This window comes from Tachypleus tridentatus, chromosome 8 (genome assembly GCF_004210375.1).
Source record: "Tachypleus tridentatus isolate NWPU-2018 chromosome 8, ASM421037v1, whole genome shotgun sequence".
Classification (NCBI taxonomy): domain Eukaryota; kingdom Metazoa; phylum Arthropoda; class Merostomata; order Xiphosura; family Limulidae; genus Tachypleus; species Tachypleus tridentatus.
The window spans coordinates 11809301-11835662 of record NC_134832.1 but is presented as its reverse complement, the minus strand read 5'-3'; the positions used below and the strand labels follow the sequence as shown (position 1 = coordinate 11835662).

Genomic DNA, 26362 nt, shown 5'->3' with positions numbered 1-26362 from the left:
CCCATGCAGAGAGGATCAAATAAATTAACTGTACAATTGTGTCAAATGTAACAGAGGATAAAAATAATACTTGCTGTTGTACAAATGAAACTGAAGACACATGAATGAATGCACACCTTGAGTTACACTTAGCCAATGAACAGTGTATATTAGCCCCATATGTACAACACTGATAAGTTGGATCAATCATCATTTCTATGACACTATATCAAAGTTTACTCTTAATTCTACGTTTACTAAGAATAACTTAACAATATTTAACAAGTTTTTATTGAATATTACAAGTGCATTTTAATAAAATATTCAGATTTTTTTAAAAATTATTTTTCTAAAGATTTATGTATGCATTTGGAATCACTATGACTCATACTGTCCTAGTACAAAATAATTTGTTAAGAATAAAAATACTTGTAGTTTTTTTATTTCAGTAGCATAATATCTAGAACCTATTAAATGAATATCAAAAGTAATCAATTATTTTCTTTTTCTTTCTGACTGTCAGTTTTGAGCCCTTACTATAAATTTGAAGCAATTAAGAAAAATTCATTTGTGCAAACCCTATTTCTATAATACTTACAGGAAAACGAATACAATCAGATGCATCAGCAGTTGTTGCATCAATGAAAAATTCCAACCAAAAATGGAACACCTGCAAATAAAAATAAAACCTGTTTTTTTGTATTAAAGAATTTAAAACAATATGTTTACTTTCAACAAACACCTGTCCTCTAAGACATTTAGAACTTAGGGTTTTTTTATGAATATGTATAATATGTCATTTTCACTTTACGAACTGTTTATTAGCCACAGAAAAAATCTACTGTGCAGATGAAACCTTCAAAATGACCACATGATGCAAATTAAAAACTAATTTTCAATAACAAAAGAGAGAAGGGACTTGTAAACCATTAAAGAACTAGATCCAGTTTTTTAAGGTATTTTATCAATGATACTAGCAATCACTGGCTATTATACATACAATCACATAAAATTTAAAGATGTTTTATGTTTTGTTAACTCTACAAATAGAGGTTTATGTAATGTTCTTCCACTCTTAAAGTGACCTAACAACTTCAGTTTTGAACCAAATCTATTTTTCTGTTTATGGAGCTCATTAAAATCAATTTTGAAGTTATTTGAAATAGAACAGGTAGTAATATATGTAAAAACAACAACAAAACAGCAGTCCACAAACCAAGTTGATTTATGGTAATGCCTTAAAAAAGAAAAAAAAGTATTTAAGCAGAAAATAAGGGTAGATTATAATGTTTGTGTACTTCCATAAAGGAAACTTCATACAAATAACATTCTTTACCTAGAAAAGTAGTAAAAGAGTAAGTTTTTATTGTCTAAAACTACAGCTTACACTAAAACCTTTCAAAATAGTCACTTCAAAAATAAAATAACAGGGCTTTCCTCAAAACTAAAATTTGTACCTGTTCTTCTGCTGTAATTTCATACTCTTCGCTCTTTTTACGGAATCGATTTATCAGTCTTATGTTACCTATTGTGGACTTCAGATGCCTGCAGGAGAGGTTAATGAACACTGTTATCCATGTAACTATCACAACCTTTTATCCACATAGTTTCTAAATTGGATTAAAATTTATGCCAATTTCCAACTTAAAAATCATTTACAGAGTTGTAAAACAAACTTTTTTTTTTATTATTATAAAATTCTTATATGCATACCGTAAAGTTGGCATTTACTTAAGTGATAAAACAAAGTTATGTTTAATTCAATAAAAAAATATACTCATAAAGCTTTTTGGTTTTTTTTGAAGACCTTGTTAGATTTTATTCTTAAAAGTTTGGGAATTTATTCTTTCAGACTTTTGGTACATACACATAAGAAATCTTAAATATATGCCAGATAAATTAGTGTTTTAATACTTAATCTCTTATTTACATTTCCAAAAACTAGAACAAACATGACAAAAGAAAAAAAGCATATGTCAATTCAATCCTACCAGTCAGGAGGTTTTAACTTGAACATACATTCTGCTGCCTGAATTGCTTTTACATAATCTTCAGCCAAAACACTGATTTCAAAAAATGTTGCCACGTCCCAATAGTCCTCCAGAGAAGACAAGCTGCCTTTCCGGCCAATTAAGTTGTTTAGTATCATGCCAATGTGCTGCAATTCTGAAGACTTTGAAAATTCATTACCATCAATAACAAGTAAAGTTGCAAGATTGATCCCTGCATATTCATTAGGTTGAACTTCAAACCCTTTGCGATACCTGAATACACAGAACAAATGCAGATATAAAGAATAATGAATTATTAACAGGGTGATATATAAAAGTTGGTTACACAAATGTATTCTCACTTCACTCAAATAGATGGTTTTAACTTTATATGACCTAACTACTTTTCCCTGGAAGTGATATGTTGGGTATCTTACAATTTCAGGTGTTCACAAAATATTTTTACTATAACAGACGAATGGAATGTTTCTTTGCTTCTTTTATTCAATCAGCTATTGTACATTTTGGTATCATCTTTGTAAAGGCAAGTAAAAACCCAAGAATGAGCACAGACAAATCTATCATGAACTATGACAAAGTGAAACTGTAAAAAAACAAAAAAAACTTTAGTCGAGGATAATCTTTTCAATCTGTTGATTATAAATATGCCCATCAGAAACTCAGTTGATATACCTTATTATCTTGAAAGATACAACAGATGAGAGGGGCTTCTATGGTGGATTTAACAAATTTGTTATTATTTCAAGAAATGGAAAACCTAGGAGGCACATTTTATATTTTTGGTTTTCATTACTAACAGTGTGTATTTTAATTGACTGAACACACTCAAAGCTACATCACTGAAGACCAAATCTAAAGGAATGAATTCATAGTGCAGATTTATTGGAACACAGTAATAGAGGTTGATAATTTTTTTAACCTTTTTCTTCTAAAATATTGGTATTTAACACTGCTAATACCATACTAGTTTTATGTTCTCACTTTTATAAAGAATTATTGTTTTTTAAAGTATTGAACTTCCCCTTGTATGAGAATTCTGACATTCTTTCTTTACACACCTACTCTTCTCCATTTTATTTACCACTCCTTCAAGAAGCACAGAATGTAATGTAAATTACTCAATATAAATTTGTTGTCCCTCAGGAAAAGCATAATTTTTTATAGTATTCGATCTTATGTAATTAAGAGCTACCAAATGAAAAATAAGGCCCACTTGCCACACTCACCAGTCACATCCTTTGTTTTAGAAGTTACCAACAGTTCACTCCATTGTCAATACTATATTATTTATAACCAGTAGAAATCCAATGTTTTGATCTATCAAATGACTTACTATATTATGGAGTTTTCTACACAGAGAACTGACAATTTTGCTTTCAGTTCAAGGTTTATTCCTTTAAGAATTCATCTGAGCCAAATTGTATGTTTCCCAATGTCTCTATCAGTCATAACAATTTAAAGTTATAGAACAATGTGTTTTACACATTATTTTGTGTTCTCTGGTGAATTATTTAATTAAATAAATAATTAATGCAGTACTACCACGAGTATAAAAAATGTAATAATACTAATAACGACGTAAGTACTTTATGTCTTGTTTTTGATGTAATAATCTTTATTTATTGTTATAAATAAAAGCAACTAAAATGTAAAAATAGAAAACTTTTTAGGCTAGTTAAGGGTAGACTAGGTGAAACAAATAATCAAATTATTCATGAGGTGCATTTACTAATATCTTGTGCATAGTGTAGTTCAATAGTATAATGAGAGTTTCATGTCCACCAAATGTTTTGCAATTTACACTAATGGCATAAATAATAGTTAGACATTGCTAACACAAAAAACAATTAAAACATGACATTGAACTATAAATAGATGTAACAGTTTCCAATTTAAAGTTATTGCAATGTTTACTAAGTCTACAAACTTTTGTCAAGATACCTGTACTGTATTAAACACTATATTATGGAAACTGTAACAAGTGCAAAATAGTTATGGTCAGTTGATCTGATCAACATAGTAGTTAGAGTGATAAAGTTGTTTAATTAAATTAAATTTTGAATGTAAAAGGTCATGATATGTTTACTTTGACTCAGATGTGTGCACAAGGGTAAATAATTAACTACATCATTCCTTAGACATAAAATGATCTAATATCATAACTTATGATCTAAGTTAGTTTAAACAGCATTAATTCCCTAGTGCAAAAACACTATTTGTGATCTACATTCAGAGTTATTTTGTTAGTATTAATAAGGTCACTCATTAGTATACCGAAGTGACATGGGTTTATAGAATTAAATCAAAAGCATCATCACTGTGTTGTAATTTATGGTTAAGAGTATTAACCAGAGTAACAATTATTGCTGTTGTCTAAATTTGGAAAACATTTCTCACTAATGCATCTTATAACTTATATTTAGAGTGTTAACCACATTTCTTACCAATGTATTGCATTTTTCAATGCTTCTTTGTCACTGTGATCAGATTCTACAAATATGTCTTTGTAGATACGACCATGAAGACAAAACAAGTCAGGTACACGGTTTTCTTCTTTCTCTAGAGCTTTTTTAATTACTTGTAAAGCTTTCTCCCTGTCTTTTGGTTTATTTCTCCTTGGAATTAAAATAAAATAAACTATTATATTGATGAATAATAAATTTATCACACAAATTTCCCAAATGCACAACTGAACAGAACAGTAAGCAAACTAAGATTAAAATTAAAACAAAATATTAGCTACTTAGATCTGAAAGGAAATTGAGACATTATAAAGGTAGAAGAAAACTTTAAATTATTATATTCCCATACTTAATTTTTTTCATCTTAACAGTGGCTATGGCAACTTAATGAATACACACAAATACTACAATAAAGCTAAAAGCTTGAAAAACATTCTTCAAACAGCACTATTCATTACAAAATTTTCTGCTAATACCTCACTTTTATATGATTAAAATTGGTTATTTCTTGTCTGAAGGTACAAAATTCTACATACCTGTTTAAAGCAAATGCATAATGAAACTGTATAGCTGTTGTGTATGTAAACTTCACATTTGGAACAGTCTTCAAATCATCAATTAGGGTCACCATAGCATCATAATCCTAAAAAAGCATTATAACACTAATAGTAATTTCAAACAGATAGATCTGGTACTTCAAGTAATGAAATATAGATAGTTAAGTAATTTTAATGAAACAACAGTGCAGAAAAATATGTTCAAACTGAAAAACAACATGAAACCTATCTCTTACCATTTTTAAACTGATATATTATTTCTAGATGAAAGTCTATGAAAGTAATAAAAGCAATAAATATAGGGATTAGAATATTTTACTTCCTTAATTATCCTTTGTAATAACAGTTTACAAGAAATATTTTGTGCCAAAACTAAAAATTAACATCAATTACAGCATCATTTCCTTAAGTACTAAAATAATATATACATACTTAAATGTTAAACCTGCTTTAAATCTTTCACACAAAGAACTTGAAGACTAGATGAATAGCAGGCAATTAACCACACGTACAGTCAATTCTTGGGATACTCTTGTCTGACTGAATAACAAACTTGGTTGTCATCTTTTAGCATAGCCATGGTCCCAAAATGCTGATCAAAGTTTTGCACTAACAGAATGTCAACTATGGACCTTCCAATTCACAGTTTGAGCACATTTAAATATTAGACCTGATCCAACATAAAAAACATCCTACCCTTACAATGAATTTGTAATACAAACTTAAACATTATTCAATAAAACAAAAGTACATGACTTCACAATTATACAGTCAACACCATTCACCACCAACTTTTTACTAATGAATAGTGGGATACATCATAAAACTATATAACTAAGTGATAAAAAGTTGTTAGAAATTCTGCACAGTTAGTCAATGTTGCTCCCATTAGAACAAAACTGGATTTGTTCATTTGTTTTCAATTTTTGTGCAAAGATACACAAGGGCCACTTATGCTAACTGTCCCTAATACAGTAATGTAAGACAAGAAGGAAGATGACTAGTCATCACCACCCACTGCCAACTCTTGGGCTACTCTTTTACGAATGAATAGTGAGACATTATAATGCTCTCATGATTGAAAAGGTGAACATGTTTGGTGTGATAAGGATTCGAATCTGTGACCCTCAGATTACGAGTATAGGGCCCCAACAAAACTGGAATTGAAAGAGAAACTACCAAAGGGGTGGTAATTAAATTATGAAAAAAGGAATGCCTGCAGAAAAAAAACAAAAAAAAAATACAACACCCAAACAACCAAAAATTAAGAATTTCTTTACAACACTGTGTGGCAGTGATATAGGTTATACTGAGTGCCCCCCATGATATAATCATTAATTTCACTATTTACCATATACAAGTGATTGTAATAATGATGCAAAAACATTAAAGCATTTTACGTTTATTTTAAAATTACTAAATTTTTAACTTCAGGTATATACGTTAATATGAAATTTTGTTGAACACACTTCTAATAACAATTATACCATTTTGTCTTTTGTGTAGTTATATTTACTAAAATTTACAGGAATAAATGGTCATAGTTATAAAAAAATATTCCAAAAATAAGGGTGTTTAAATATTTCTGTAATAGCTGTAAGTGTATTGTTAGTAAAAGAAAATAACACAAGAGGTATATTCTATCTGTATTTATCTATCTTTATAACTCAATAAAAAGAAAAAAAATATTATTAGTAATAAAATTACAATTATTTTTATTCATATTATTGTTGTTGTTGTGGTTAATTATAGATGAAATCTGATACATAGAACAAAATAGATGGATGTCCATGCAGAGATTTGGGAAATTGACAAACTATTTTTGTAATTTTGGCTTTTGACAAAGAGCAAAAAACAAACATTCATTTTGGTCACCGATTATCTTAGCAAGAACAAGTTTCAGATATTGTGCAATTCCAAACTTACACAATTACATGCATCTCCCCTTGCCACATGAAAACTGTTTTGTAAATATGGTGTCAAGTAACTACTGTATACAGAAGATTTCTACACAAAAGTAACAGGATATGATAGGAGTTAGGAAAACTTTAAATAAATATATGTTGTAAAATGAATGAAATTTCTAGATATGCTGCTGGCCAAAATCTTAAGGCCAATGAACATAAAAAAAAAAAAATGCATTTTGCATTGTTAGACTCAACCACTTATTTGAGTAGAGCTTCAAAAGAAAAAATAAGAAAAGGGAAAATAAAAATAAACTTTTTTAGCATTTAATAGGGAAAATGTGAACACTATGAAATTAGCCTAAATACTAGCTGGTCAAAAGTTTAAGACCATACTGAAACGAAGCGTTAATCGGTAAACACGTAATGAAATTTAGTCATTTGTGTTCAAGCATTAGCATTGTCAACATCTCCCACTGACATTTCCTGTTACATGGGGTAAAAACATAGCAGAATTGTTGAGCTGCAGAAGTAAGGTCTCTCTCAATGTGCCATCGCTGGTAAGATTGGGTGTAATAAAACTGCTGTTGCAAACTTTTTAAAAGACCCTGAGGGATACGGAACGAGAATTTCAAATGGTTGGCCCAAAAAAATTTTGCTAGCATTGAGCAGGAGGATTCAACGGGTTGTCCAGCATGACACCAGCCGATCGTTGAACCAGATTAAGGTCCTTACAGACGCAGAATGCAGTTAAAGAACAATAAGGCGGCATCTACGAGAGGAAGGCTTTAAAAACCGTAAACGTCTCTAAAGGCTACACCTCCTTCCAAACCACAAAACAGCTCTGTTAAACTTTGCTAAGAAACACCAAACATGGGATGTAGAAAAGTGGAAGAAAATTTTGTTCTCTGATGAGAAAAAAAATTTAACCTGATGGTCCAGATGGCTTCCAACGTTACTGGCACGATAAAGATATCCCAACGGAGACATTTTCTACACGACACAGTGGAGGAGGTTTTATCATGATCTGGGGTGCTTTCTCCTTCCATGGAACAATGGAGCTTCAGGTTATACAAGGGCATCAAACAACAGCTGGCTACATTGGCATGTTGCAGAGAGCATCCTTATAGACTGAAAGCCATTGCTTATGTGGAAATGACTGGATTTTTCAACAGGAAAACGCTGCAATCCACAATACCCACAGAACAAAGGACTTTTTCGTGGCAAATAACGGAATTCTTTTGGACCATCCAGCATGTTTGCCCAAACTAAACCCCATTGAAATTGTTTGGGTGTGGATGGCAAGGATAGTCTATAGAAATGGACGTCATTCCAAACAGTGCATGATCTTCGTCAAGCCATCTTCACCACTTGAAATGTTATTCCAGTTAGCCTTCTGCAAATGCTTATACTGACCATGCCAAAGCAAATGTTTGCAGTTATTTGCAATGACAGCCATGCAACTCATTACTGAGATCTCTTGTTGGACATTTCCTACCCTGTTTAGGACTTCTTTTGGGTATGGTCTTAAACATTTGACCAGCTAGTATTTAGGCTAATTTCATTGTGTTCACATTTTCTCTATTAAATGCTAAAAACGTTTTTTTATTTTTACTTTCCCTTTTCTTATGTTCATCTTTCGAAGCTCTACTTAAATAAGTGCTCGAGTCTAACAATGCAAAATGCATATTCTTTCTTTATGTTCATTGGCCTTAAGATTTTGGCCAGCAGTGTATATATGGCTAACTGGCAACCTAGAAGCTAGTTACTTTGCTGGTTCCCTGTATATTTTTTGAAAAAAACATAAGAGCAAGAGAAAGAGACAAAGAGAAAAAAGTGAACTGTCCCAAAAAAGCAAGAACGTCACTCTTCAGGAGGTGTCATGAAAAAAAGAAGATGATCCACTTTTAAGTGGACTAACTCCATTACTAAGTCCAATTCTTTTTTGAAAGATTCACTTTAAAGCAAATACACAAAGTCCAGAGTCTTCTGTATGTGTTTCATTGAGCACAACTTTTAATTTGAACCCAAAAACTGATTCACAGAAAAGGAATTAGTTGTAACGTTCCTCACATTACATAAAATGTTTACTTTTAGAAATGGTTGATTTTAGGTTGCAACAGAATCTGGAAGTCATCAAACCTCAATATATAGAAGAAATGATGGTTCTATCAAACAAACAAACAAAAAAAGACAAAACAGCTTTAAACATTTTTTGTACAGAATCTGTTTTCAAAATAATTTTACATTTTAATTTCGTTTTACACAAATAATACTGTCCTGTAATGTTTTACAGTATAATTTCAATCAAAATAACTTTGATAGTACACGATTGTTTTGAAACTTGTTTCACTTTTTTTCCCACTGCATTAAAATAACCATTTTTACCACATTTGCTGATGTACAATATGATCCCATGTTTAATATGACCCCAGACTTTCTGAACAAATTAAGATTTTTTAGGTTCTGAGGTAACCAACAAAAACACATGCTCTCCTCAAATTCTAGACAGCTAAATGCAGCATAACTTAAGTCACAATCATGTAATGCATAACTTTTATAAAGTTTTCATTACAGTTGAACTTCTTTTCTGTTAAAAAACATGTTTACAAATAGTGACTTTGATATAATATCACAGGTACTTCACTATGATTGAAGAGATCAATACATTTTAAATGAAAAGATGTCATGACTGATTCTGACATATGCGAGGTAACTTCTAGTTATGAATATTGGAGACAAATGATACAATTATAACTATGTTATGGTAATACACTAGGTAGCACAATGTCAATGCACTTACTAAAAACATTTAACAAAGTAAATGGAACAATATAGTCTTGGCTACATATTTTATTAATCAGAGAGTTCTTACTGTAACTTTATCTCTGAACCTGTGTATAAGCCAAGGTGTTAAATAAGGCATTGTTTTAAGAGTAAAAAGTATACCTTATACAGAGGGGCAATTAAATATTAAAGCTATATATTTATTTTCAGTTAATTCATTTGATCACTGATATTAGTAACTAGAAATTTTGAATTAATATAAGAATGAATCAGTGTATTTTGTTACACACATACAGTTTTCAGATACTACACACATCACTCTCTTACAGTGTGTAAATATTAAAACACATTAACAAGTTTCTTAATTCTACCAGTTTTCTGGTTTAGAACTTAATAAATCTTGTACGAGTCAAATATAAAATAGCCATAGTTAGTCTAAGGTGATAGCTACGATTTCATGAAATAGTTGTATTATACAGGGTAGAGTAAATTATAGTAAATTATTTTCAAAATAAAACTGCAAGTCATGAAAAGTACAGATGATGGAAGTGCCCTTACCAGAACATTTGACACTGTTTGGCATTCTGTACCTGGCATGATGGCACCAAAATTCGACTTATAGCTGTAAAGTAAAGTGCAGCATTTTCTAGCAACTCAGAATCTATGAACAATGGTAAATGCCCTTTACATGCCCTAAGCAACATAATTAAGATGAATCTCCATATGGAAAAAATGATACAAGTCGAATGTACACAAGCTGTTTCAAACATCACATACCTCAAAGCAGCTAAAGAACAGAAAAAAATATTCAATGCTACTTTACATGAAGACATAAGTGTCAAGTTGCTAAATGCAGTGGCCTATTGGTTTCTGCATGATCAGATTGTCAAAGCATGAACTATAAAAAAAATTATTCTTGTATAGCAAATAGAATAAAAATACAGGAACAGTGCGTTAGGGACACGGTAATCTTAGAAAAGAGACTTGTACAATAGAAAATATGCTTCAAGACTACTGTTAAAAAGCATAGCCATCAGACAGAGTGACCAATTACAATTCCAAGGACCAAAGTAAGGCTAAAAAGTCATCTCAAAGTAACATTCAGTCCAAAGTAATCATCTTGACTCTGAGTTTGAAGCTATTTTACAGTGGTCACATGAAGTGAATACTTTCATATTTCTACTTGCAAACTTATGTTCCCTTACTAACATTAGTTTTCTGTTAACTGTGTATTTTACCCTGCAAAGCAACATAGCTTTAGTTTAGAACCAAATTCTGTTTGAGACTGTGCAAGATACATTTTCGTTATCATTTTCTAAAATAATTAATTTATTTTGATAATATATTGAAAGTAGTAGAATATCTTTGTATTGATGTTCACTCAGTTCTTGTATACATTTCACAGATACAATTATAAATAATCTGGACAGAACAGATCAGCATTTCACACAAACGTTTTTATTTTTGTTTTTTTTTAAAGACAATATTGGTCATTTCTTCCTAAGAAATATGGTAGTATTTTCACAATACTATTGATATACTATTGGTAATGTTGTTTTACATGCACATTTTTAAACCAGTTAAATAGCATAAATTTCTGAAACAGTTAATTTTAACACTAAATGTTTACTTATGTATTTCTCTCACTAAAACACATGCATCATAAACAGGAAATGCACTTTATGACCAAATTTTTAGTCGCACAACAGCAGTAAATAGACAACCAATACATGATGAAAGAGACTTAGTGAATATTTCTATTAATTACTCAATGATGAACATCCAATGCAGCAACTTTCTCAGAAACACAAAAATTTGGAATTTACAGAACAAATCCTTGAACAAGAAGTAAAAAGAAGAACTAGAAAAATTAAAACAAGAGAGGTGGTTGTTCTATATGGAATCCAAATCAAGACATGAAAGGCATTGAGTCATGAAGAATTGAAATACCAGACATGTTTGTTTACCTCCTAATGAAAACAGAACAAATATCATGTGCATAGAGGAAGAGTAAAACAACACCTATTTACAACAGAAAAAGCATCATCTAAATATGTGGAATTATCAAATAAAATTGATTAGTCATAGGAAAAAAAATAGTGAATAAAAGAATCAGACACAAGCTCAATATCAAAGAATCAATTTGAATTTATACCACAATATTCAACAACAGATATTTGTCCTGAGGATTCTGATTAAGAAACACTGAGAAAAAGAGGAAGGTGATTCAACAAAGCATTTTTGGATTGGGAGTATCAAGCTATTTTATGTAGTTAGAAAAATAAAGGAATTTCAGAAAAATATATCACACTCATTATTGATATGAATAAATTTTGTCATGCGTATGCACTAACACTGGTAGGTGACTCCTAGGACTTTCCAATAGCAGTTGGAGTTCAAAGATACCCTGCAAATCCTTATTCACTGTTGTGCTCGTTACATTAATAAAGAAGATCTAAGAGATAAACATCATGTACCATAAAGCATAGAGGTGATGCAAATATTTATAATGAAAGCTGAAGAGAATTACAGGAAAAGATAATCCAGTGGAAGGACCATTTAAAAAAGAAGAGAAATGAAATATGGCAAAAACCAAATAACTGGAACATAGATTTTGTTGTGCTGTATAAAATAGTGAAACTATTAACATTTTTGTAATAAATACAGCATAATCACAAAAATTTAAATGTCTACTATTGGTAATTCAGAGATAGAAACATTGAGAAACAGATGAAAGCCAGAATAGCAAAAGTATGGATAAAATGGAGATATCTGAAATCATATGTAAACAAAATATGCATGTGAAAATGAAAGGAATGGTGTACAAAGTGATATTATGATCATCCATAATCTATGGAAGTGAATGTTGACCAATATGAAAAAAAATGTGCAAATATTACAATCTGACAGAGATGAGAATGTTGAAGTGAATGTGTGGAACAATTAGGGAAGACCATGTTTGCAACATATATTTGAGAATGCATAAGAGTGAAAGCTACATAATGGATTTTTTTGTGCTATGTTCCCCACTTGTGTTACAAATCAGTTTTTAGTATGATCAGCCTTAAGAATTAATATTTAGTCAGTTACATGATTTTATTGGTTATATGGTCTTATTGTTGCATCATCGAATAGTTTTTACTTTAATGTTTGAGAAGAAATAATATAAAATGTAAACATACTAGAAAATTATGGTTCATCAGTTCTCGTGAATGATAGAAGTTAATTCAAGAAATAATACTGTGTTGATAATTACTAATCTAAAAATCTCATTTGTAAATTATTTAAATAAATTTTATAATAATTATGGTTCACTTGCTTCAACTAATTCACTCTACAATGGTTGTTGTGAAACTGATGATACATAAAGCACCTAAATCACTACTGTATCTCTTATCTCAACCAGCTTGATGAGCCTTATGGTGAAAAGCTTTGTTGGCAGTTGATATGGTTTACATATCATAACATCCACCTCTGCTTTCACTTATTGGTTCTTAAAATTGTAAAATGTTTTGAAACAAAAAAAAAAAAAATAATCTGAAAAATTATAGATCTAATATGTAAAGTAAGATTCCTTAGGATTTTCTGGCTAATAAGCAAATTCTAAATTTTTTTTTATTTTTATATACATATATTACTGTAGTTTTAGGTTGGGTGTTAGCATTACTTACAAATTAGAGAAAAAGATTACATACTGTTAGAAAGACAAACTTTCTCTTTAAGACTTGTTAGATGTGGAACTATGTATTGTGTGTTTCATTACCATACCAGATTATCTGTATTCTACTAAACTGTAGCCCTGTACATATTTCTGTTATTTTTCATTTGTTCAGTTTTGAATCACTAGAAACCATATACCCACTTCAAACTGTCAAAGGTCTCACATTCCATTCCCAATGTTATTTAGGCTATTAGCCATAATCGTTAATTTGGAACTGTTGATTAGAAAAAAGGCACCTTGATTGGCAACAAATGCCTTTATTTTTCATGTGAATAACCATATTGACAGCTTAGAATACCCCCTAGTGGTTTTCTCAAAAAAAGCTACCACATTCTTTCAAATCAAAATTTCAAGGTAGGTAGGTTGAATCTTTAGTCTGCTCAAAGTTTCATACTTTTTTTTAAATTGTAAATACCAGGTCATTCATCCCCTAATTAATGTCATGTTTTGAGATAGGATAAGTTCAAATGCATATTTCTTGGCTAAATGAAGTAATTCTCACAGTCATACAAGTTATATCAGATAAACTTGATAACATTTTAGAAGCCCCAGTTATCATGGAGGTGTCAGAGGAGTATATAAGGCATATAATATTTTATGAGTTCAGAATAGGGAAAAGTGCTACTGAAACAAGGCAAAGCATTCAAGAGGTGTATGGCAATGACATTCTGAATGTGAGGAAAGTGTCAAAGATGGTTCAGTAAGTTTAGAACTAGTAACTGGAGTTTAACAGATGCATGTTGCACTAGGTGACGTGTTGAGTTTGATAATGACCTGCTTCTAACAACATTTGAGGAGGATTGTGCTGTAACTGTTGAAGAATTAGCCCAGAAACTCAATTCATCTCCCTCCACTGTCCATCAACATTTGCAACAACTTGATAGAGTTTCAAATTTTGGAAAATGGGCATCACGTGTTGTCAGCTTATAATCTGAGAGAATGAGTACACATCTACAAATCTCTTCACTCTCATGAACTTCAAAATTTGTTTTCGAACCACCTGGTGACTGGTGTTGAGAAATGAGTACTCTATCAAAATGTTATGTGTTACCAACAGTGGGTTAGTGCAGGAGAACCAGCTACACTGCAGCCAAAAGTGAACCTGCACACAAAAATTTTTTTTTTTTGTGAACCTGACGATGACCGAAGAAGGCCGAAACGTTGTTCGCTCTTCTATGTAAAAGTGGTTTCTCAGCCCAAACGAGCCGTTTTTGCATATACATTTCTCAACAAGTGGGTTTCTCGTCATCACTGAATTGGATAGGAGTCGTTTTACGCCATGACATGCAAGTCCTCACACCACTAGGATCACTTTCAGAAAGATTGAAGAGCTTGGCTGGGAAAAATTCCCATCCCCTTTATTTTTCTGATCTTGCTCCTTCAGATTACCCTCTTTTCAGAAGCTTGCAACATCATCTGAATGAAGAACAGTTTACTTCTACAGATGAGTTACAAAATAGCCTTTATACCTTGTCTCAAAACCACATTATTTTTATAAGCATGGTATCGAAAATTTTTTGAGATGTTGGCAGACTGTTATTAACCTGTTCAGTGCCATAGACGAGATAACTCGTCCAAGACAATCTGTAACACAGTGCCACGGACGAGTTAACTCGTTCTCAATAATACCTAACTTCAACTCTGATGTCAGCACCATACATACATTTAACCTACTTACAAATTGTTTCACTTTCGATCCAAAATGGTGTTACGAAAAAAGTTACAAAATGAAGGAGCATTAGATTTGTATTTTGAACTTTGTTTGGAGTTTGAAGATAGTAATGGCAATTCAGAAGATTCGGATTTTGAAGATTCTTTAAAAAATATGGAAATACAAGGCTCAGATGTTAGTAAAGATGATAACTGGCCATCAACCATCATTGGCAAACGGACGATAACACCAGGGAGTAAACGTAAAATTGCAAGTCGTGGTAAGAACAGTTCCAAGAGAAAGTGCCCTAATGACAATGATTGGAATGCTGAATCCCTCGCTGCTCCAGTTATAAACCCCTACTTGGAAAATCATGGTGTCCAGTACGACGATTTGAGCCAAGACTCAAAGCCCTTTCATTGTTTTCAGAGGTTCTTCCCTCCCACAATTATCAACCATATTGTAATAGAGACCAATAAATATGCAGAAACTATAATGGCCCGTGCTGATTTGAAGGAACATTCTAGAATAAAATCATGGAAGCCAAGTAATGAGAAGGAAATTTATGAATTTATGGGTCTGATAATGCTTATGGGCATAGAAAGAAAATCAACTATTTCCATGTACTTCAGTACTGACCCTTTGCTTGCCACACCCATTTTTAGTCAGTGCATGTCAAAAAACCGGTTTATTTTGTTGCTACACTTTGCTGACAATACCCAAAAAAATATTGTTGACCAATGACAGCACAAGATACAGCCCATTATTAACCATTTACGGGAAAAATTTAGAATCTCATATGTACCACACGAACATGTTTGTATTGATGAATCTTTAATACTATGGAAGGATCGACTGGGATTTCGACAGTACATTCCATCTAAAAGAGCTAGGTTTGGAGTCAAAAGTTATGAGCTATGTGAAAGTGTAACAGGCCATGTTTGGGAGTTTTTCATCTACAGTGGTGCTACTACACAGTACAGCACTAAAGACAGAGATCCCAACTATTTCAAATGACTGAGCGTAATGATTGTAGACAGAGCCCTTTCACAGTTTTAGTCCTTTTAGATTTTAATAATTACAAATTTAATGCAAATATTTTGGATTGACAATCATTAACACTGCATAAACACCAACACTCTCTTTAGGATATTAATTACTTTGATCAAACTACTTATAAAATTTTGTTATTCTTAATATTGTAATAATGCCTACATGCAATGACATATTTTTGAAAAACATTATATTGTTATATTTATTTTTATAAACAAAATATGAACAGATGGTCATCATGGAAGAAATAATAGAAAGAATATCCCACATAATTCAAGTTAATAATACACATGTATACATACTGATAACACTTTTTATATTTTTGTTTATATAAACAAGATTCTCAGTTTTTTTTTGGATGTGCAAGAAGTGTAGATGAAATTTATCATAAAAATGAGTTAAGGATGTTATGGTGACATTTAATCATTTACAAATAATTAAAGCCAGCAGTCTAATTTTTCTTCATAATATAAAGAATTTAGGTGGATTTTTAATACATGCTGCTGATACAACCTTTAGTGCAAATACTATTTAATCACTTGCATAAAACATTGCAGACTATTCTAATTATATAAAGCATTAACTAAAACTTGTAATTATCATAAAATTCTGATGTTGAAAAGCACGAGTTTAAAATTAAGTGAGATCAACAGGATGGAAAATATTTTATATACCAACCTGAATTTCTCGAAATGATATAAGCATATTCAACACAGCATCACCAGATATGATATTTGGGTCATCTAATCGTCTCTTCATGTTATGGAGAATCTACATAATATGTAAAAGTTATGTTTACAATGTTAAATACAGAAGTCTCAATACACTGATACTTGACATTAATCTTACTGGAAATAATATACTTTCATCATTTATTAATCACATAAATCCTTAAGTGTTGTAGTTCTTTATTTAAAAACTGCTAATAAAACATTAAGTAGCTAATTTTAACTCACTTTAGCAAGTTCTTCTCCTGAGTAACTCTCACGAGCTTTCCTCAGGTCAGCTAAGAATTTTTCTTTCATATGAGCCCTAAATATACAAGAGTGAAGTTACAGCTAAAGTGATTTAAATTAGTAAAATACTAATGGAAAAAGTAAGAGGCATTATAATAAGGAATTAATAAATAAACAGTCAAAGATTCCATATATTATATATAGACACACACACACACACACACACACCATATTACTTTGAATTTAAGATGCACTTTTTTCACATTTTTTCAAACTGAATATTAGATTGCATCTTAAATTCAAGGTATTTTTCACTTTTTGAAAGTATCAAAAACATTTTTTCTTAACAACAATTTTTGAAAAAATCCTGCACTACCAAACAGATTAGATTAGACTATATTTGAAAAAGAACTGAGCTTAGAAAGACTAAAAAATATGTACAAAACATCAAATTTACCAATGTCAGCACCTCTAACGATGTAGTTGGATATCGTTGTCTCCAGTCTTTGTCCGACTTTTCTGTTGTGCATGTGCTATTTTAGTGTTTTTTACCCATGGAAAAGAGTTTTACATATGATGCCGAATTTAAAAGTTATTTAGGGTGCCAAACAGATTGGGAATTGTGCAGCCAGTAAGAAGTACACAGTGAGAAAGACAAATGTAAGTCACTGGCATGGTATGAAAACAAAGTTGTTTTCTTGCAAGAAAAGTACAGTCATCTACCGACTCAAAAAAAGGAAGACATTCTAAAATTTATGCTGTTGTTTTAATAAATTTCAGAGTTATGAAATAAAAGACTGTCTGTAACAAGAGAAGCCTTAATGTTAAAAGCAAAAGAATGCATAGGAAATAGTGGCATTTCTTTTAAAGCTAGTTGTGGCTGGTGCGAGAAATTTATGAAAGGAGAAGGTTTATCATTACAGTGAAGGACTTGGAAGAAACATCAGAGTAGCATTCTGATTAAATAAAGAAACCAGGAAGAAAAATTACTGTAATAACAATTTTTAATTTCCTGTATATTTTTTATTATATTTCATTTTAAATACATTAATAAATTCTTAAAACATATTTACTCCTTTCCAATTATCCATTTTTTTCCCCTGAAAATCCCTTTTTAAAAGCTGAGTGCATCTTAAATTCGAAATAATAGAGCATTTATATTGCACAAAATGTCCATAATATTTTGCTCTTTAAACTGTGTAACAGTTAAAATTATATAAAAGTACTAGTTGTCCACATTTTAATCCACTGTTAAAAAAGTAGAAAATACAAACACATTCACTTCTAGTAATCTTTCAAATGTATTAAGCATGCTTTTAACGTATAATACTACTATGCATAACAAAACACTGTTTTAATTGTGAATTCAAAAATCAACATAGCTGATTAAATTTTAAACATCTGACATATTTACTAAACTAAAATCAAGAAAATATGTCTAAAAAATTAAAATACAACTGCCTGCTATTTTGACATCCAGCAGAAGTCTTTTTTTGCTGTGATGATTTGTGCAGGTTGATACCAGTTACTTGTTCTTAATATTATTAAAGAAATATATCTGCATAAAGTATGCTAAAACTTTATTAAATGTCAATGTGATATTTTGACATTTACTATAAATTTAAATTTAAGAAAATATCAGCTAAAAACGCAAACATAAAGGCTTGATGTTTCAATTACCAATGGAATTCGTAGGCCACTATTTTTAGATCTATGTTAAGTCATCTGTTGGTTTGTCTTTAACAGTTAGGAAATATCTTTACATCTCCGCAAGATGTGTCTACTGCAAAAAGCAGACTTAATACAGCAATATGTAATCCTCCTAAAATGCCCTTGCATATTAGATTTTGTTTAATATCATATATATTATACTTTTTTCCAGTCGTTGGAAAAACGTGGTCATCTGTAGTGAATTCTGTAATGTTTTAATCACATATTTATGTTCCCAGTTGTTTTTGTAATTTTCCACTATACCAAATTTCACAATCATTAAATTACTCTTGAAGGGAACTAATTTCGAATATCTCAGTTTCCCTTACTACAAAAATTGAGACAGCTATTTTCTTCATATTCACTCTTCTTTACTTTATTTACTACCTTTCTGAAAAGTATAAATTACTCAATACAATACAGTTTACCCCTGAGAAAGAAAATTCTACCTTTTAAAATAGCTCAGGTTTGTAGGGTTTTTATTTCATTTCTGCCAAGACTTCTCAAACCTGTGTTTCTCAACATCATCAATACAATAATTCTTTCTGCATCTTGTACTATATCATCTACAACCAATAGAAAGCCAAAGTTTTAATATTATATAGTGTATTATATTACATTGTTGTTAGTAAAGAATCCACTCTGTCTTCAATTTGGACATTCTTATGCAGTGTTCAGATCAACAAGCTTGAAGAAGTAATTAACTCTCAACACAGGCTCAGTCAATCTGACTGACTCCATAACCTCTTGGTATTTGTTTTTACATTCTTTATAAATTTAACACTTCTAACTTTCTACATAATGTGTACATACTCGCAAAATTTGATGGTTGACATTATAAGTCTTTCACATATAAAAAATCTTATTTTTAGTAAAGTATTCTTAATAAACTAAAATAAGGATCTGTTCATAAATACATTGGGTATTTGTTTTGAAAAGCTTGTGTGGAAAGCAATTTTCATCTTAAGGTTAAAATACTTTTCCTCATCTCAAAAAAATCTAATTTATTTTGTGTAATCCCTAAAACCTCCTAGATACATCTCGTATTTCTTTTTACCAGTAAAACTTTACATTTTCTGTTCTTTTTAGAAACATTATCTCAAAGAAATTTATCAATTTACATAACCTTTAAAAAGAAAGAAGAAATCTAAGTTACCCTTTTTCTCCTAGAACGATTTCAAATTGTAACATTAAACTACTTTCGTTTATCCTAAGTAGTTTTAAGTTTATAACAGTACACATCTAGTAAATACAATTTAATTTTTAATAGCTGTGCTATAATAAGTTGTAAATCACTTGCAGCACAGGCAGCTCATGATAATTTATTGAATTATGTTACCAATGAGCTTGCTCCTGTGTGCGCGCCTCGTGAAACATTTATTTTATCTAATCTAAAATAACATAAAATAAGGTCCCTATTTCTATATCTTAGTTACTTTTATAATAATAAAGAAAGATTAAAAACAATAAATGAGGTACTTTACTTATTCAGTCTTCATATTTTTCTTGTTGTTAATAGTCACTGACACCTACCCCTAAAATTTTTTCTGGCTTTCTAACTATGCGACGAGAGCAATTACAAATTCATCCAAGCTAACCATTAACTTTTTCATGGAAAAGTTGCTTTTACTTTGAGTGCAATTGACAGTTATCTGTTCAAAAGACATTACACACACATTGTTTGATAAAAAATGAAAACTGTGGTTTTCTATTGGTTATAGGCGATATATAATTAAACGTTAGAGAAACAAGCAATAAATCCTAAAAGAAAGGATGTGACAGGAGACATAATGGAAACTGTCTGTGGTGGAACCACACAAAAGTGTTGGGGATTTCCCATCTATCAGACAAAATTCAAATGCTTTTGAAAACAGGTCAGCAACCATGGAAATTCAATTAAAAGGTACATAGTTGAGTGCTTATACTCACTATGTCTCCATTCCAACTGCCTTTCACTATCTGCAGCCAGTTGTGTTTAGGCAGTTACCCTTAAAAGTTCTAATACTATCAAAAGTAGAAATAAAAATAAACTATCTTAAAAAAATTTCAACTAAGAATCCCAACATACACCCTAAAAGTTCTAATAGTAGAAGACATAATAAATGCATCCTAATACTACTAAGCTACTCCAAACTTCCACTCTTCTCTGAAAAGACAATGATTTGAATAAAATTCAAGTAATTTTCCTTAAAATGGTCTTAAAAGGAACTACAAACCCTAACTGGCTTGAACTTTTTTGTACTTCAAAATACTCACTTTTTCTTTTGTTAAATGATTCAAGTATAGCATGGGATAATTGAGAAAAGCCCAGTCCTGATTATACTGAACAAAGTTTAACTGTATAAAAGTACTTAGCTACCTCTACTGAGAAAAACTGCATTTTCTTTATGAAATATTTATTTTTAAAATATTTTCATATTTATTATAAAACAATGTAAAAATGTAATTCTCCCTATATAATTATAACCATCACTTCCTAATTTAATTATGAGCAATATGACATTATCCATAAAAGAATTTTTTTTTTAAATTGTTATATGATTATGCCCTTTAGTATCATATATGGAGTAACAATACTAGGGGGAGGGGTATTAATGTCCTTCATTATCAAAAACAGTCAATTGTGCTTTGCCATTTACTAAATTAATATGCAAATTATATAACTAATGAGTATGATTGTTATTACTTTTTCTATTACAAGTTCTTTTAGACACTATAAACTAAAAGTAAAGTTCTAGTTATTTATGGCAATTACATCATCTGTGTAACAAAGTGTGTGTGACTACATATAAAGACAAACACACACATCTTAGGATTTGAAACCTGTTTCATAAATGAGTGTTCACACAAAAAACAAATACAAATTGGCCATATTTTAAGAAGTTTCTTCTACTAGAATACAACAGTTTGTTTAAATATCTGTTCAATAAAAGTAATTGTTACAGACACAGAAATGACCAATATTTTTATACCAGACTTTAATAAATTAAAATTTTGGAATAGGTATTTCTTTATCTATGAAATATGAAATAGTTCATTAAATACCGTTATTACATCTTTCAGATCTATTTTAGTATATAATGTCATAAAAGCATACGTGAAAACAGAACTGACCATATCTGAAGACTTAACTTCTTAATACATTCCAAACAGAACATTCAGAATATTATTTAGAACAATGGACATAAATCATTTAAATAATTAGTTATACATCTGAACTTGAAACAAATTTTATGCAATTTTAGAATTGCATATAGAAATAGCAAGTGAAAACAAGAATCTATGTAAAATCCACTTTTTATGGCTTTCTTCATATTAATAATTATATTTGACTTTAAAAAGTACTTTTGCTAAATGTACTCATTATTAATTTCTTTAATTGCGACTTGTGCAAACAATTTTTTTTTACACAAAGTCAGTGTTGCAACATGTTTTATCAATAGAGATTATGACAAATTGTTCTTGCACTTTATTTTTGAAAAATATTAAAATGTTTTGTATTAGAATAAGTTCAACTTTCTTAGACTTGTTACAGAGTTGATGAAACAATTTCAATGGAAAAAAAGGACAATTTTTTGTTTACTTATTTTAATAATAAAATTAACAATATGTTTTTTTTACACATTATTTAGGACTTCACATTTTTAGGTTTGTTTTTTAAAATTCTAATTTTTTTGTTCTTTTTTTAATATTGATTGTAATTCTTTGTCTTTGATAATCTTTAAGGTACCTGCAATTATTTGATTATGAAAAGTATTCTTAAAGGCAATTTATCAATATCTAATTGATTAAATTCTAAAATGAATTTTTATAATTAAAAATAAGAGGTCCTATAAGTTTATTATATTTAAAACTAAATATAGGATGAACTGATTTAATAGGGAAAATATTTTCTTGAACACTTACAGATTTTAAATATGATACCTGATGATTTAGCTTTACCTTTCTTAATTCATAACTATATAAGATTTTACTTTACCTTTCATTAAAGGATTATTTTTAGGCAGTTGATTCCATTTTAATCTAAATTTAATTAAATCTTTAATATGTGCACGTTTACATTCACAATTTAACATATTTCTTGAGAAATATCAATACACAGTAATTTTCAATTCAAAAAATGAATTATCAAGTTTACGTCTGTCCACAACAAAACCTAGATAACTGCAAAAATTGTCAAAAATCAATCAATTTATTTATTTTTACATTTTCATCTACCCCTATTGTTTATTACTATACTATTTTGGTTAAAACAGGTTTCTAATAGAAATAGTTTTACTTAAAACTTCAGCATATGTATTTTGAAAATCTTAATTTAATTCATAAGAATATTTTTTTTTTATTTCAAAATAAAATATTTTTCTCTTTCTGTTAGCAGATTTGAAATGCAAACAAGTTTGTTTTTTTAACTTATTAAATGAATGTTTATTAAAATGATATACTTAAGGAAAACTCCTATTACAGTGAGGTGTATTCAGGTTAATTATTAGCTGTATGGAACTAAATGTTTGTCTTGCATAGCTCATCCTATGCATAATACCACAAGTCAGTAAATAAATTACATTATCCATTTTACCCACTGGTATACCTTCTAATACATGTTGAAAATCCATGGCTGACAGACAAGTTAAACATCTATAACTATTGCATATAATCTTTTCAAAAAATTATTAGCATATTTTAACAACTGTCAAATATCTAACTAGCTTATTAGTCAATATACAAGGTTAACAGAAAATTCATAAAATGAAAAAGTAAAGATAACGATATTATCATTTTTCTTCAAATAATGAATGAAACGTCTTCAAAACTATTATGTTATTTACATTAATTGTTCATAAGTAATTCAAATCAACACTATAAAACAATAATGAAGTTAATACAAGTCCTAAAATTATTTTATGAATACAATTATCATTTCCATTCATATCTTTGAAGTTATAACAGTAACTTTCTGTGATGATGGCATCCAAAACATTGGGGATGCCTCATCTATCACACAAAATGCAAATGCAAAACAATTTAGCAATCACAGAAATTCAATTCAGGGAACAGTGTCGAGTGCTTATACTCACACCATCTCAACTCCTACTGCCTTTCACTGTCTGTAGCCAGTTGTGGAAAGGCAGTTTCCTTAAAAATTCCAATACTAGCAAAAGTAGAAATAAAATGAAACCACCCTAACAATATTTCTAAATGAAATTATCAATTCTATTCTAACAATAACCAAAAAACAATAAGAACATCTACAGAACAATAATATGACTATTAATTTGTGTCTCATTTGACATAAAATATTCCAAGGTCTTAGCTTTTAAATGCCCTTTGACTTGCAGCAATCATGTTTGAGTCTCAGTTGTTTTCAAAATAGCATGTTTACTATAAATGCAATAACCAATTTAATTAAAAAGCTATCATCAATTATTGTTTTCTTTAGATATAGTAAGATTAAGAATCATACCATGAAAGTCCATTCAAATCTGCTACATTATAAATTTGTATAAAGGCTGTCTCGAAGATGGCACTTGCAAAACTATTCTGCTGAAAATTGTTTTTATGTATAATAAGCAGACAAACTTTCAGTGTACTGATACATACAGTTGATTTCTATAATGTACAATTCCTGTATTGTACATATTATATTCCTAACTTAAACAAGAATACTGCACTTTTTGTCCAACAATCAGATAGAATTACTTGTTTTGCACTTCCACTTCTTGTAGCAGCTTTCTCAGTCTCATACCAAAGTGTATCCACCCATCTACTGGTTCATCTCCTACAAGTCTCAGAGCCCCAGACTCAGTTACAACACATGTTCCCATATCATTTAGTTTATATGGGATCAAGTTGTAGTTTCCACAAGTTGGCTGATATATGAAAACAGAAAGCCAAAAGGTTATGATATTATAGGATAAACACTGACAGCCATTTTCCTCCTATTTAGCTCATAATAACTACAACTGCACATTTATTCACAGATATGGCTTTCCGTTTATTTTATAATATATTAGTATAATCCTTAACATATGTTTGTATGAATGTATGTTTAGAAGTGAGTAAAACTTTACACTACTACGACATGGTAGTGAAAACAATATTTCTCAGCAAAGTAAACCAGAGCTAGATAATTTCATAATCACTTCTGAAGTGACAAACGATAAAACTTAAGTGTACAATATCCATAAACTCTCCACATTTATGGAGTTATAACTGAAACACCATGTGCATGTGTGGCGATATTATATTATTAAACTAGTAATAATTTAAACAATTTTTTCCTGATCTAGGAAAGGTTTCCAATAAAGAGCATTATATAGTATTATATGGCACTGGCAATAACATACAATGAACAGGGTATAGCTGCAATGCATATTAAGATATCAACAAGCAAATACAAAAGTTATAATGGTTTTCAAAAGAGACCCAAAATTCTAGTGCTTTTGAATTGTTCACTATTCTTCTTGAAAACTATTGAAATGTATATATACATTTTTCTTACTAAAAATTCTTCTTGTTCTTATAAAGAATGATAATGAAATTACTATCTCCCTTATTACAATATTACACACACAGATACTAACTCATGTCATGTACTGTTTGTCAGACCATTCTAAGTCTTAAGACTTAGAAAGTATATAATGCTCTTGTATATTGAAATTGTGTTAAAAAATATGGATTTACTATTAACAATTTTGTAGTAAAATCCTTTAGAAGGACATAAAATGACCTAAAATACTTCAAAAAATATTTAGGGAAAAATAAAGGGAACAAATAACATGAAAAAGAACATTGTTTTGATGTTCACACGTTTCCAAATATTTTAATTTTCAACAGTATCTTTCCAAAATAAATATTCTTTGAAACGTTTTTAGGTACATATCCTGAGTTAATGCTGGGTTCAATATATTTATCAGATATTTTGGCCCATTAATTATTTTAAATCAGTAAGTAATACTTGAACCTGCTGTAATGAAAAAAAAAAAAAATCCTGCATTCTGATTCTATATTCTTTCAGTATACCTATTTTTTAAGCCATGATACTCTTTCTTAGAACTAACAGAAACTATCTGACAAATAATCCACCTTTTAATTTTATTTTTTTTCCCCAAAATGATTTTCAAGTTAATTACAAAAAAAAAGATACCTTCCTACATTTCTTTCACACAATAGAAAATAATACTAGTATTCATATTATTTACCTCAATCTTGAAAAGTTACAAATGTTTTGAATACTTTTTAGTACAATTTAAATCTTTATAAATTATAAATAGAATAAATTTTGTCAAATAAGCTTACTTACAGGAATTTTTAAAGGCAATGGAGCACGAATATCTGTAGTGAGGTCATTATGAATCAGGATGTTCTGTTTCATTCCAAAACTCTCACGAACACCAAGCTGGTAAAAGAGTGAGTTCTGCTGATCCTGAAAACAAAGCATCTTGAAGATTTTTGACATTTCAAATTATTCATTAAAACATAGGTATGATCATCACATTAAGAAAAAAAAAATTCTGACTAAAAAGTTAAGAAATTAAGGCCAACAGTTTGAAACACTCATTTTAAGCTCATA

At 29.9% G+C, this 26362-nt stretch overlaps 1 protein-coding gene across 8 annotated transcripts in view; it reads right to left on the bottom strand.

The window, feature by feature from the left end:
* Ask1 (apoptotic signal-regulating kinase 1) overlaps positions 1-26362 on the bottom strand; it is a 167858-nt gene that overhangs the window by 105632 nt on the left and 35864 nt on the right. For 6 of the 8 annotated variants that reach the window (XM_076517629.1, XM_076517625.1, XM_076517624.1 and 3 more), the window contains exons 5-13: positions 26093-26215; positions 24490-24659; positions 17083-17158; positions 16805-16897; positions 4990-5096; positions 4436-4606; positions 1971-2243; positions 1437-1524; positions 578-649 (exon numbers count right to left, since the gene is read on the bottom strand). In XM_076517629.1, the coding sequence (XP_076373744.1) occupies positions 578-649; positions 1437-1524; positions 1971-2243; positions 4436-4606; positions 4990-5096; positions 16805-16897; positions 17083-17158; positions 24490-24659; positions 26093-26215 (1173 nt within the window). Of the gene's footprint in view, positions 1-577; positions 650-1436; positions 1525-1970; positions 2244-4435; positions 4607-4989; positions 5097-16804; positions 16898-17082; positions 17159-17539; positions 17559-19241; positions 19261-24489; positions 24660-26092; positions 26216-26362 lie in introns of those variants that run through there. The other 2 variants (XM_076517631.1, XM_076517630.1) reach the window with 2 other exon arrangements.